Raw genomic sequence first — 14,689 nt, 5'->3', positions numbered from 1 at the left:
CAGTTGAAATGAAGCGTAGACTTATGCAGCCATGTCAAATGCTAATATCATTGAGAGATTAGGCCTACACATCAGTTTCTTATATTTGAGGCAATGACATGGCATAGGCCTAAACATGTCAATAATCTTATATTTTGAGGCAATGACTTGGCATAGGCCTACACACCAATTTCTTATATTTTGAGGCAATGTCATGGCACAGGCTTACACATCAATTTCTTATATTTTGAGGCAATGACATGGCATAGGCCTAATATGTCAGTTTCATATATTTTGAGGCAATGACATGGCATAGGCCTAATATGTCAGTTTCATATATTTGAGGCAATGACGTGGCACCGGCCTACACGTCAATTTCTTATTTGTTCTGACACGATATACAAACCATCGGTCCTTTACATTAGGAATTACTTACGGCGAAGCTGGGCATGGCTGTTAAACTCTTGAATAAGGTGGTTAGGCAGTAACTACCCCCAGGTAGGCGGGAATACCTGCCTGCCAGGATGTAAACAATCCAGTTTGCTTTCGGCCGTCATGCGTTGCAGACGTGTTCTCGGATCTCTTTGCCTGACTGTCATTAAGCTCTTTATTATCCCGGTGGGATCTTCCTGTATTTGTGTGTATATATTGCATGTGTTTGATATTTATTAATACAAACCCACGATTTGTGATAGCCTTGCATAAGCCGTCTTTCCCCTGCATCTATGTCTTGGGTTTGACGGCCAAGGTCATATTTAGAGGAGTGTAACCGACTGGTAATGCTTCTCTTCCAGTAGCCCTTTATTTAGGTACTGAAGGCGTTCCCCTGTATGTTCAGAGATATTAGATTGGGATGCAATATCTTCACTCCCCTACATTGATTGGGGCATAAGAGTTCACTTCCCACCTTGGGCCCCTGCCCTCCGTGTACAAGGGCATGCATGACTACTTCCTTCTGCTGCCTCTTCCCTTCCTCTCCCTGAGGTTTGAGGGGGTCCCGGGAACCAGACAGACCTCCATCGGCTGAAGGAGAGGAAGGCTGCTTCTTTCCCCTTGATGCCCTGGGACAATGGGGGACTGCCTCCTTCCAAGGAGGCAGTGGGTGTTTCAGGAGCCACGGGGATGCAGACCTTGGTTTGTGATCCTATTCCCAGTCCTAGAGGTTCCGCCTCTAAGACGGGGGCTGCTTCAGGCGCTCATTCGCGAGCCTCTCCGAGTGCTCGAGATTCTGTGGAATACTGAGTATCCCAAACTGGCCTGGAGAGTACTCTCCCCAGCCCAGTTCAGGAGCAGTGCGAGAGAACAGGTAAAGGGGATCAATACCTCGACTCCTTCGCGGATGTCGTAAGTGGACTCTGAATCCATCGGCATATATTGTTGGGTTCAAGTCCTTCTTGTTCCCCTCCTCTTTTGACTTTGTATCGATGATCCAGATAAGTCGTTACTTTTTCCTATTAGGGAGCTGTGGTACTTTCCGAAAAGGCATGACATTCCCAACCTGGATGTTGTCGACGTTTTCGCTAGTATTATCTCTCCCAAGGAAGAAGTGTCTAAGGACATATCTTTCTCCTGGCTTTGTGAAGCGATCGAAGGAGGTACTTGGCAGCTGGCGACGACGATACGGTACTTTCCACCCGAGAGCTTATGAAGTCAATGGCTTGGTCCATCCCGCACATTCTGGAAGTTTCTGTCGGTCTGGAAGCAAGGCGTGGTCTCATAGACCACACTCTTGTCTTCCTGTGGTCTTGCCCACAGGCCCTTGGAACCTTTTCTCCTTGCCCCTGTGGTGGCTGCTCAACAAGTTGTGTTTTCTTACCCGGCTCCTTCAAGAGGACTAGTAGCATCTCGCCTAAGGTGTTGGCTCTGGAAGTGAAAAGTATACTGAGATTGACTGGCCTCTCTTCCTCCTCCTTCCCCGTCCTCCTACTTCTCCTCCTTTGGGATGAGAATAGAACTCGAACCAATACTTGCTGGATCTGGCTTCTGACGAGGTAAGACTACACATCAAGCACCCATTCTATTTTTCTGCTAGAATCATAGAAGCAACTCCACTCCTTCCCCTAGCAAGGGGAGGAAAGAGTGACTGGCAATAAGGGAAACCCTATTCGGGCTTTCCTTACTGCCTCGTACTCTAGATTCTTCCCAGCCTATTTTGTATGAGTTACGTTTCCTCACTCATGGGAAAAGGTCCAGTATCTGACATTTGATCTTGCATTTCCTACACTGCGATCAATATGTCAGAGGCACGGCACTCTTCCTCATTCTTTCGACCAGGAGAAGTAGCCCAGGTGTGCAGAACTCCAGTCAGTTCAAGAGACTCACTCAGATTCCTCCTTCCAACCAGTGAGTCTTCCTAATATAAAGGACCAATGGTTTGTATATCATGTTGGAACAAATCACACTTTTTTAAAGTAAATTGTATTTTTCCTAACTATTCAAACCTGAGGTCCTTTACATTACATTTTTATGCCCACCTCATGCCACCCCTCAACCTGAACCTGGGCCTAAAGGCAAACTGGAATGTTTACATTCGGACAGGTGGTATTCCCGCCTACTGGACGGTAGTTACTGCCTAACCACCTTGTTCAAGAGTTTAATGGCTGTTTCCAGCTTCGCCATAAGTAATTCCTAATGTAAAGGACCTCAGGTTTGTATAGTTAGGAAAAATACAATTTACTTTCAAAAACTGTGGTATTGGAGGTGCAAATCAGTTTTTGCAATGTTCTACTTGCGTGATGTGGAAAAAACTTACAAAAATTGCAGAAATCTAGGCCCGTTTTTTGCAGGTGGCATGGTGTTGGGTGAAGAGGGATAGGAGGAATTTCTTATTTTTCCTCTATCCACTCTCCTTGAATGAGGATTGGTGTTTTCTTGGGAAGCCTGATTGGTACTGTGTCATGAGTACCATCAGTTGGTTTCATTTTTAACAGTTTGTGGTGTAGGTTTTAAAATTCTGGTCATATTTTGTACTGTGCCCAGGGCAAGGGCACACACATTTCGATGTGTCTTGTTTGTATTGTTAGCTTTGGCAACCTGCGATTAACTCCTGTGTTGCAAAGTACCCACTGAAGTAGAGGCGACTCTTGGCATTAAAAGAGGCAACTCTTGGCTCTCATGCCACGCCACTACAGGTCGAGAGAGCTCCGACCAGAGGCAATACCCACCTGCCGTAGCTCCCTCACCAGGTAGGGTTACAACAAGCATTGCATGATGCTAGCTAAATTTCCTATTTCAAATTCATCTCCATCCCCGGATGTTTTTTGAGTAGTTTTGTCCATGTATCCCACCTCCTGTCAATGTGGGATTCAGCTATGTAATTATTTGTTAAGTTATGTACTGTATATAAAAATTACATTTTTATAATTAAAGTTTTATATACAGTATACTTACCAAATAATTACATGTTCAGAGCCCTCCTTCTTCCCCTCTCATGGACTTAGAGCATAAACAAACTGAGCTCTTTAGCTGTGTTGTACCTATCCTTCCCCGAAAGTGGGTGGGACAGTATAACTACACCTTAAACAAACGAGCGCTACCGCAAATTTAACATTTTGAGCTGCCGCGTAAAGTAGAAACAATAGCTATGTAATTATTTGGTAAGTCTATATAAAACTTTATTTTATTATAAAAATGTCATGTTTCTCAAAAGTCATTTGAAATATCTAGAAAAGCTAATTTTAGATAATGGTGTTATACAGAGAGAAGCAGCAGTACTTTGGTTGTGTGGCTTTTTAAATATGATCTGTTATTGCATTTTTTGCAGGTGTTCTCTTGGGTTTGAGGAGACAGCACAATGGTTTCAGGTGTGGTGGACCTTGTTAGTAATGCTTTGTGCCTTCCATCACAGTATTGCTGCCTTGGTCCTTTACAAGGCAGCATTGAATGCTTTATCTCTGCACCATGGATCAGGTAAGGGAGAGCTTTTCAAAACAGAGAATTGTATTTTACTTGGTTACTAAGATTTGTACATTACTGTATTGTACTTTACATTATATGGTCTGAGTCAATAATTGTTAGTTTCTGACATACATATAAAGATGCTTTGGGCAGAGCATCTATATATTTGCTTAAAAACCTTGTGAGTTTTTAAGCAAATAGAATTTGAAAATGGCTTTATATTTGTTCCTACATGATATACAAACTGTCGGTCCTTTACATTAGGAATTACTTACAGTAAGGTGGTATTTATCTGTGGCGTTAGGAGACCAAACTCTCCTGTGTCCAAGAATGCTTAAGTCAGTGCACACAGAGTCAATTCCTGAGCTTTTACCATTTTTTGGAAGTAATCCTCATGGCTTCTGTACCGTAATCATGTTTATTTCCTTTGAAACCTTTTGGCAGAGAAGGTTGTCATGCAGCTCAGAGGAGATGTAACTGTTGTTGACTCATAATATTAGCGAAATGTTCAAATTTAGCATGAGGTGTAAAGCCCTTAGTCCTGTCGTTGCGTTGGGGTTACTTACTCCTAAACCATGTATGATGGTAACCTTGCTGTCTGTGGTACAGTATTGTTAATTGTTAGGAAATTCTGCTATTGAATTTTGGGAGCATGAAGGTACACATTAGTGTATAGGAGGGCACCTTCATATATGAAGGTAATTATCTTTAGTTTTGGACTGTCGGTTACTGTATGGGTTTTTGACTCAGGCACAGGAGTTACCAGTACTCTATGAGATTTTTCCCCTGTTAAGATCCTCTGACAAGTCTTGTTATGAGGGCCTTGCACCCTGTTGTGGTTCCAACATCTGGCAATGGTACTTTCACTGTGACAGAAAACTGCTTTGCTTATCTGAGATACTGGCAGAACTTAAATCAGGCTATGTAGTGAACGGGTGCTGGATATCACTCTGGACAAGCACCAAGATCAATAAACTGACCACTGTTATTGATACACAAGTTGAACACTGGAGGACCTTCTAGACTTAAGGATTGTTTCCTTGGCCATTCTAGAAATGCCCTTAGTTTGTAACAATGACAATCCCGGTCAGATGAAGCATGTGGAGGTTTGATGGAATCTGTCTGAAAAGATCTTTCTTGAATGGAAGAAGACGAGGAACATCTACCACCAGGAAAGGAAGTTAGGGGCACCATTCCCCTTGGGACCACCAGTGAGCTATCAAAAACATCCTTGTGTTCTGCAAAGCTCACAACTTGTTGAGTATTTCCTCAAAACAGCAAACAGAGGAAAATCATAAAGTCTAGATTCGACCATTCTGAAGGAAGGCATCAACTGCCCATGCCTGAGGATCCTGGCATGGAGGGCAGTAAACTGGGAGGGTAGTGTTTTGGGCAGTCGTGAACAGATTGGTGTTTGGGTCTCCCCAGAGGTTCCACAATTTTGGCAAACCTGACTGAAGACCTTGCCCTTTTCTGCTGAGTTGGTCCTCCATAACAATATTTTTCTCTAAGACAAAACAAGGTAACAGAATGATGTTGCTGGGCTCTGTCCAAAGGAGAAGAAAATTTCTTTGCTTGCCAGAACAAATATCTTGATCTGTGTCTACTTGTCGTCGTATGTAAGAATCGAGAGTTGAATTGTCAAAAAAGACTGCAATCTTATTGCCACTGACTAGATGTCCTGCTTGCGTAAGACCATTCCAAATTGCAAAAGCTATGGGGTTGTTTCTGAGAGTGGGCCCCAAATCTGCCTCCGAGACATCTGAGGACAGTGTAAAGGTTCTTGAGGTCTACAGGCCAACCCATTAAAGTTCTCAAAAGTGGTAAAAATTTGTCTATCTATCTCTTTGTTGGAAAAAACCCCAAAAAGAGAAAGCTAATCTTCATCCCAGGATAAACAATTGACTGGATCGGAAAAGCATAGATTAGTCAATATTGAACAAAATTCCCAGCTCTGAGATTAGACATAAAACATAATTCTTCACCCTCAAGGTCATCAGAAACAAATTGGTGAGAACAAACCAGTCATCCAAAAAAGAGAGAACTACAGTATTCTGAAACCAAGCAGATGATCCAGTTTTACGGCACTTGTCTAGCGATGACGATAACTGGATTCTTGGTGCTGATATGCACCGATCTCAACTTATCAGCTCCGATCCCCACTTAACAGTGGCACCTATCCCCGCTTATCGGCACCAATAGGTGGGGATTTCGGTGCCATTATCACTGATTTTCGGTTATCAGTGATCGTCGGTTATCATCACACTGTAGGGAACGGAACCCCCCACTGACAACCGGGGACTGCCTGTATCCAAATAATTAATTTTATCATGAAAATTATAATTTTTTAGGTACTGTACTTACCCTCCATCATTAAGATCCTTCCCTCCTCCCCTCTTAAGAGGTGAAGAGAAGAATGACCACCAAAACATTTGCTGTCTTACCCCCACCCTCCAAAGAGTGGGGGTAACTATTGGGAGTGTTCGTTAGTGATTTTTTCAATTTTAACCTGTCAAACCCATGCCAAGTAGCTGCAGATAAAGCTAATGATAGAGGGTAAGTACCTAGAAAATCATTATTATTTTGAATTTAATAATTACAGAAGCTTTCCAATTTTCAAAAAATGTTTATCATAAGGATTTAGTTGTCACTGTAAAGGTTTGGATTAATAGCTTTTAGACAAGTCCTTGAATATATTTCTCTGATATCAAACGTATTTTACATTATTTTATAGTAAGTCAAAATACTAGTAATTTTTTAACGTCTGTAGTGTGTACTTTCTTCATAAGGATGCAACAGTTTTTACTTACTCTCTCCAAACCTATGTTTAATTGTTAATTCTGTATTTTCATAAATACTAGAGCTGTGATTAAAGATGGACAGTATACTCAGCCTCCTTTTCATGAGCACCTCAGCCTTGCTGAAATACAGTCAGCTATTCAGCTTCGAGAGAAAATTGGAGACTTATGGCAGAGAGTTTTAATACAGGTAAGCATATATAGAGGTACTGTAATTCCTTTGCACAGCACACTGTAAACAGCAGTAATGAGTATTTTCAAGTTGGTCTTACTTTTCATTTGTTTCCTTTGGCCTCTTCCCACCAAATTGTTCAACTGTTTTGGTCTTGCCTTGCACCTGTTTTCACTTTTATCTACAGTATGTAAATAGCAAAACTGACAGGATAACCTACAGAGTCTAATTTTATGACTCAGTGTTGTTATTAGAGTTTTTTATTAATAATAATAATAATAATAATAATAATAATAATAATAATAATGATGATGATGACAACACTGTAATAATAATGCAAGTAACATGAGTCCTAGAAAAAATAGAATACATATTATTAGATTAAATATCTAGTTGTTAGGTTACCCAAGGCACCAACCACCTGTTAAGAGTAGAATTTACTTGATCTTTTGTTTTTTACAGGTTATACCAAAAAGTGAAAAGGCAGTTTATCCGCTTGCAAGAAGATCAGAACATTCACCTGGACTAATGGCTGATGTTTCATTTTCCCAGCTTCTTCACTATGTAGCCACATCCAACAACAAAAATCTTTGGAAAGATGCCTACAAAAAGTTTCCAGGTAATATCTTTTTTATTGCAGGCTGAAACTCAAAGTTTACTGATAGGGAGAAAGAAAATGGTTATAGAATTTTGCAGTCTAAATTCTAAAAATTTTTACAGAGTGTATGGTATAAGTGGTGACCTAAAGGGTATTACAAGGTATTTTTAGTATTAAACAGTAGATTGCAAATACAAGTAAAATGAAAGAGATTTGAAGTGTTATATATATTGATTATAGCATGAGCTTTTTTGTTTGGCTTAGTACAGTTTAACAACTCTGTTTCCTGTAGGGGGTAGCACCTCCCTTGGTGCACTATAGGCATTACTAAAGGGTGTTTGCAGCATCCCTTTGACCTCTAGCTTCACCCACTTTATAGCCTTTTACTCTACCTCCATTCTTTCTTCTTTTCTTCAGTCGTGTTGTCCAACCTCTATGTTACTTCTGAGTGCAACTGTAGGGTTTTCTCCTAGTTCCACCTTTATATTTTTGTGCTCTGTCTCAGTTTCTGGATCCCTTTATCTGTGTGTCCAAACACTCTGATTTCAACTTATTGTTGTAAATGCTGAATGGCCCCAGTACTTGGCCTGACAACCTGAATTTCATTAATAAATCAGATCCTCTGTTTTTAACACTAAATCAGCTGAGGCCTATATGCATGTTGGCAAAATCTGGTTAACAAGTACATGTTTTCCAGCAATGCCAGCTACCTTGTGTTCTGCTGAGCTTTTTCATTTTATTTTATAACAGCTTCCACAAACAACCAAGCTGTCAAGATTTCTAGTAACAAAACATTAAATACTGTCACTGAAACAGAATTGAAAACAAATCTTAAAATATAACTAACTACAAGGTCACCATAACTTTTGGTGTAGTCTTGGTAGTTGAGTGGTGTACCTGGACTTTTGAGTGCGGTGGTCATGAGTTCAAATCCTGCCTTCAGCTTGCTAGATCTCGGTGGCAACATAACTTTTGTGTCTCTGTGAAGTAAGCAGCCACTGCCTGGTTCCCCCCTGCCCCTAGCATGGGTGGAAAGGGGTCTTGGAAACTGATTAGATGCGTGTATGTTTGGTCTCTAGGGCATTGTGCGACAGTGCAATAATCTGCTCCATGCCTCTTCTCATTAGCTACCTTTAAATCTATAAATCTTGGTGATTGTAAAATGATGTTAAAAACAGTAATAGAATATGCAGAGTTGTGCAAGGGGTATGAATTACACAATAACAAATCACTCCTTTTGATATGTGTTCACTTATTCATTTACAGTGTCAATTTACAAGTAGTGGACAGTAAAGCTGGGTTTAGCTGCATGGAAAAATAAGGAATATAATTAATTTGAACGTGGTTGATCTTTTCTGCCAGATGTACACTTAGTTGCTGAGCCCCCTCTTGTTTTTGTTTATCCCCTGTAAAATCATACACTGTAGATGGAGTAATGGGTATGTTACAGTTAAAACATACTATTTATTATAATTTTCTTCTGTCATACCAGTTATCAATTAGGATTTTCTATTTTATAAGTTCATGAAGGAACTGCAAGTGTGTTTAAAATGGATGTTAGCTGTAAACCTGAAAAACATTCCCAGGTCAGATTAACTCAAAACAGAAATATAGTACAGTAAAGGAATACAAATTTCACTGTACTACTTTCATAACAGATGCTTGATAATGCTGTAATGCAACTTGTAAAAAGTGATTGTGATTAAATTTAAATTTAACAATAGGTTATTAACAAAAAAGATTTCAAAGAAATTCATAACTTATAGAACTACCAGACTATTGTTGTAGAGGATTGGTGTTTAATATAGCATTAAAGTAAGAGAAGTGAAAGGTGGGAATAAAACATTAAACAGTATGCAATATTTGAGTGATGCTTGGTACAATGGTGTGCATTTTGTGTGTTCAAGTAATGTTGAATGAACGGACATGGGAAGTATTTAGTAATGAAAAAGAATAATGAAAGCATTAATTGTAGATGTACAGTAGTACTATTTTTCTGTTGTCATATTTGCTGATTGAAGTAGAAAACTAAACCATCTAAATGTATTGAAAGTATCTTGGTCTTTTGTCTGGTCTTGAACACAGTCACATGTGTGATTCCACTTATCATACATCTTCATTTCATTTATGTTATATCTTAATCTCTGTATGCAGCACATAGTCATGATTTCACATTATTCATTCAGCGATTTAAATTCAGATTGGGCTTAGAAATGTACTTAATTTTACGAGCTTCAGTACAACTGATAGCATGGAATTGAGTCGTTATTTTACTCCTTAATATTTTTTAATATACAATATTATCTTTTCTGGGTATTTTACACACTTAGTGCTTAACCTCCTTTGGTTTTACTGATCTTTCGTTGAGCTAAAAGGAAACAGCAAAATATGCATTCTGGTTAAGTACACAATATTATTTTAAATTTGATTACAGAACATAAGAATTTATTGTCAAATAACATAGCTTGATGTAATCTTGCATTTTTTTTTTTCAGAACATGGAGTTGCAGTTCAGTGGAAGGGTGGAGCTCATGTTGGTACAGATAGTTTTCATAATGTTTTAAGAGATGTTATGTGGAGATTTTATGGTTGCAAGATAATTCCTCTTAGGTTAGTATGTATTTTTTTTAAGTAGACTTAGTATTTTTTTTTTACCTTATTCATTGTAACACAGTACTGTAGTAAAATCATGTGGGCTAAGGAGTTTATGTCATGAAAGATAGTGTATTACCATAATTATTCCCTTTGTAAAACCTATGGAGGACCAGACCCAAGCAATGTATATAACTGCAGACTTATTTCTTTGACTAGTTGCTTATGTAATGTATCATAGAAGCTGATACTGTATATGCTTAACTTTTTAGTACATCAACATTATGAATTGAAAACAACAGATTCACGTAAGATTTATTACTCCACTTGGAGTAGCATATCAACAGAGGATTTTAATGCAGGCAGATAAAAGTAAGAAACTTTTGGTATCACATAGAAATATTCAGTTAATAATGCAGTTCATACATGACAAGTACTTTGAATAAATATTTTACTGAGGTTATCTGTAGATTGAAAAATGGAATGCCACTAGAAAGACTCATTAAGCCAGTGAGATGTTACAAGATTTAGAAAAGGCAGCGGCAGTTATGTCAGAAGAATTAGAAGTAAAGCCTGGTGTGCAATCCCTTTACTGTACTGATTTCTGTATCATATTAATGGAGAACATACAGCAAGGGAAGCATGTGGAAGCTTGTGAATGTAAATACACGTTTACAACCTGTGTTTGAAGCAGCACAGATATGGTCACTCGCCAAAAAACGATGGCGTGTCTGATATGATGAGACTGAATAATGAGATTAGTGGCTGGACTGTTATTGGAAAATTGTTTGGAAGAACAGTTGAGGCACTAGCAATAAGATGTGGTGTTCAGAGGCTGGAAAGTAGATTGGTAGAGGCATGTGATGTCGAGGGGAGAGAAGTATTAACCCTATATCGCCTGAATTATGAAACTTTGATGAAAAAATATATCAAGCATTTTAGTCTTTACTAGCATGGCAGACATTGCATAAATGCCATCAATTTTCATAAAAAATGTTTTTTATATAAGCAACTTACCAAGTAATTACATAGCTATGAGCTTCCTACCTACGGCAACCTAAAAATTCAAAATTCGCAGTAGTGCTAGCATTTGTTTTGGTGTAGGTATGTTCCCCGCCCACTATCAGGGACTGTGAGGAACAACTAGGCAGAGAGCTTCAATTCATTTTCTGCCGGCTCCTGAGTAAGATCGGTGGTTCATTGTGGCCTACTTCACATTTTTTGGATGGTTTTCCAGAGTCTTGGTGAAGTACTCAGGTTTCATTGTAGCACATGAATCTTAGTCAGTTGGTTAGCCTTGATTAACTTATTTAACTGGATTTAGGATGTCTGACTCTAGCTCTTCGAGTGTTAATTTGCATTGAAGATTGCAAGACTAGGTTAGCGAAGTCTCGTTATGGCTCACACAAAGTGTGTGAAATGTAGAGGGCAAATTTGTGATGGGAAAATTACTTGTTTAGAATGTAAAGATTGGGACAATAAACAGTAGAAAGTCTTTAGGTCTCATCAAGACAAAATGGATAAAGACAGGAAGAGGAAGGCAGCTATTAGGGACGGAAATAAAGCCACCTTAGAACCTGTAGAAGTAGCAGACCTTGTAGAAGATAATTCTGTCTCTTCTCCTAAGATCCCTGTATCATCACCTATCCTTAGCCCTTCTACTCCTATTCCATGTACTCCTGTTCCAGGTTCCCATGCCCCCAATCATGACACCGTTGCCAGTCTTGAATCAAAGCTCAACAAAAAGTTTAAGTTTCTAGCCAACACAGTAATGGAGTTGGGTTCTTCTTTTAGAGCCTTCATGGAAAAAGGTAATGTGCAAAATGTTAGTGTAATGCAAAGCATTGAGGAGGTGGCTGCCCGTCCCACCGGTGCTCCTGGACGAAGGTCCCTGTCCTGCTCCCCTGCACCGGGGAGAAGACATACTGGAGGTCCAAGGGAGGCCAGTGGGATTTGCCCACGGACAGTCGCCCCCTCCGTCAAGCCTGTTGCATGGTCCCTGGCTGCAACAGAGTGCCACTGGAAGGGTGTCTTGTTCAATGTTCATCGTCTGTCATCAGATTCAGAAGGCACTTTGCCGGACACAAGGCGTCAGCAGTGTAGACCTTCCGTCTCCTGACCTTTGAAGAGACACTCCACTGCGGCAGACAGCTCCCCTCCTCCTGTCAAGAAATACGAGGAGGCTAGTGTGAGTCCTCAGCTCTCCTGCAGTTTCACGGTGCCTCCTTCTACATCTACTGCTTGTCTGATTCCATCCGCCTGGGACAGTCCGGAGTCCATCTCTTATTTGGATTGCCAGTTCTTGACTGCTAAATGTCTGGAAGAACCTCTTAGTTGACCTTCTTTGTCAAGACCTCGTCTTGCCCCTGAACGTCCTTTGCCTCCTGAACATGCTATGATGACTCCTGTTAGGCAGTCTCGTTCGACCTAGCGCTCAGCACCAACCTTGGGTTGCGCCTCATTTGCTAGAGCATTCTTCGATTCAAGAAGATTCTTCACTTGCTCCTCTTAAATGGCAATTAGATGACTTAATGTCTTTCTTGAAGAAGAACCCAGCTGTCGCCAAGTCAAAGACACTTCTTAGTTGCCAGTCTTTTCCGATGATGAGGTGTTGGGCAGGCTTTTTCCCCTTTGTCGTCCTACTCCACCTCATTAAGATATTTTCTCGATAATTTCCTGAATTTCTTCACTGGTGCAATCTACCAAACATCCCAGAGACTCCCCGACCGTGATTACGAAGTCGTTCTCTCTCCTCCAATCCCAGCCCTTTTGTGGAGGTAGGCAGAAGATCCAACCCATTCCTCACAAGAATTTGCGACCTCCCTCAAGATCGATTAAGAAATCGACATTTACATCAGGAACCAAGAAGTGAAGATCTAGTCCTTCGTGCTCAGGTAAGAGCCAGACTGTTCCTCTTTTGGAAGGAATGGAGTCGAAGAGGTGCAGAACCTTGGGTGGTCAAGGTACTGAAAGAAGGTTATGCCATTCCTTTCAAGGAAAACCCTCCGTTAGCCAAATTGCTAATTGCATTACCAGCTTACTTGGCGGACTCAAAGAAATTTGTGGCCCTTTCACGAGAAGTAGAATCCCTTCTGCACAAATGGGCGGTGGAGTTGGTCCTGGGTACACAGGGTCCAGCATCTCAAGTTCTTTATATTTGCAGAGAGGTGGCTTGGGTGAAGCACTTTTAAGAAAAACAAATATATGTTATTGAAATTTTGCTGTGTTTACATTAATATATTACAGTACTGTAATATTTGAAAGTTAGTAAATCGTTTTTCTTCATACAAAATGTACTTACAGTAGTCATGAATATATACTTAGTACGTACATGAAAATGCTACGTACTGCAGATGTAAACATACCTACCCTGCTATTCCTGTTGTCTTACATATTTTAGATATGCTCTACATACTACCTGTAGTACTGTACTACATATCATCGTAAAACACTTTTTGTATGTAATATTTAAAAATCATCCTACAACAAAACATTTAATAAAATGTACAGTACTGTATGCACAGAATATCAATGTTAGTATATGTACGCGCAGTACAGTAGTACCATGCATATACCATGGGGAAAATTATCAGCAAATGACCCAATATAACTCACTTCATTGCTATCTCTCGTTTGTGTGTTTTGCATGTACAGTACTATAGACTAAGAATATTTTTTTAAATCATGCATTAAGATGTCCTCTAAATGCTCTGCTCCCTGTAAGGCCTCTGGCAAATAGCCTACAATTAATGACTGATGAGAAGAAAGTAGACATGATTGTTATGTTAAGAGAGGGCAAAAGTCATGGAGAAGTAGCAGCCCATTACAGCATGACATTAATCACAGTCGCCTGCATTGAGCATGAACAAGGTAAATACTCATGCAGCCCTACCGTACCACCTTTGTTGCCATGTTCAAATACCTTAACATGACAGCGCCTCCCGTCATTCATCTTACTGCACAGCTAATTCATCATCATCATCTACAGTATATTGTAATCAACATTCATCACCAGTTAATACCCGTGTGATTGAACTTTATTATTTATTATTATTACAGGTACCCAGTTTAGTATTACATAATATTATTATTTAATTTCTATTACTATTATACAGTATGTACTGTAGTATTATTATTATTAATTTACATTCATTTAATATTATTATACAATAAATAATATGAAAATACAGAATATTGCTATACGAAAAAGACAAAAAATCTGTATCCGCGAATAGACAGGTTCCCCGCCAATATTTTTATAGATATGTTCCACAGAAAAACCCGCGAATACGTGAGTTTTCCCGTGAATAAATTTTAGATAGGTTCCACAGAAAAACCTGCAAATGGGTGAGTCCGCGAATCATGAGAACGCGAATATGGGGGGTTTACTGTACTGTATTCTGTCTTTTATTTATTGTAATAATGGGTTTTTGAGATTTTTTATAATCATGAATAAGAATATCCATGTGTGGTCTAGGCTGCTTTATTGGCTTCTTCTTTTCCTATAACACAATACCTACATGGGCAGGAATCCAACATATTTCTACATTTTCATGACGTGAAAATCAGATTTGTTTTGCAATGGAATTTTTTTGGATTATAATTTTTAAGGTTTGTATTAACTGTATATTCAGTAGTAAGTGATTATCATTA

General features: G+C 39.5%; 1 protein-coding gene across 2 annotated transcripts in view; it reads left to right on the top strand.

The window, feature by feature from the left end:
- Positions 1 to 14,689, top strand: part of Wdr81 (WD repeat domain 81) — an 87,308-nt gene that overhangs the window by 2,115 nt on the left and 70,504 nt on the right. For both annotated transcript variants that reach the window (XM_067130374.1, XM_067130373.1), the window contains exons 2-5: positions 3,743 to 3,888; positions 6,738 to 6,864; positions 7,309 to 7,465; positions 9,940 to 10,054. In XM_067130374.1, the coding sequence (XP_066986475.1) occupies positions 3,773 to 3,888; positions 6,738 to 6,864; positions 7,309 to 7,465; positions 9,940 to 10,054 (515 nt within the window). In that variant the 5' untranslated portion in view covers positions 3,743 to 3,772. The remainder of the gene's footprint in view (positions 1 to 3,742; positions 3,889 to 6,737; positions 6,865 to 7,308; positions 7,466 to 9,939; positions 10,055 to 14,689) is intronic.

This window comes from Macrobrachium rosenbergii, chromosome 28 (assembly GCF_040412425.1).
Source record: "Macrobrachium rosenbergii isolate ZJJX-2024 chromosome 28, ASM4041242v1, whole genome shotgun sequence".
Classification (NCBI taxonomy): domain Eukaryota; kingdom Metazoa; phylum Arthropoda; class Malacostraca; order Decapoda; family Palaemonidae; genus Macrobrachium; species Macrobrachium rosenbergii.
This window is presented reverse-complemented; position numbering and strand designations above follow the sequence as displayed.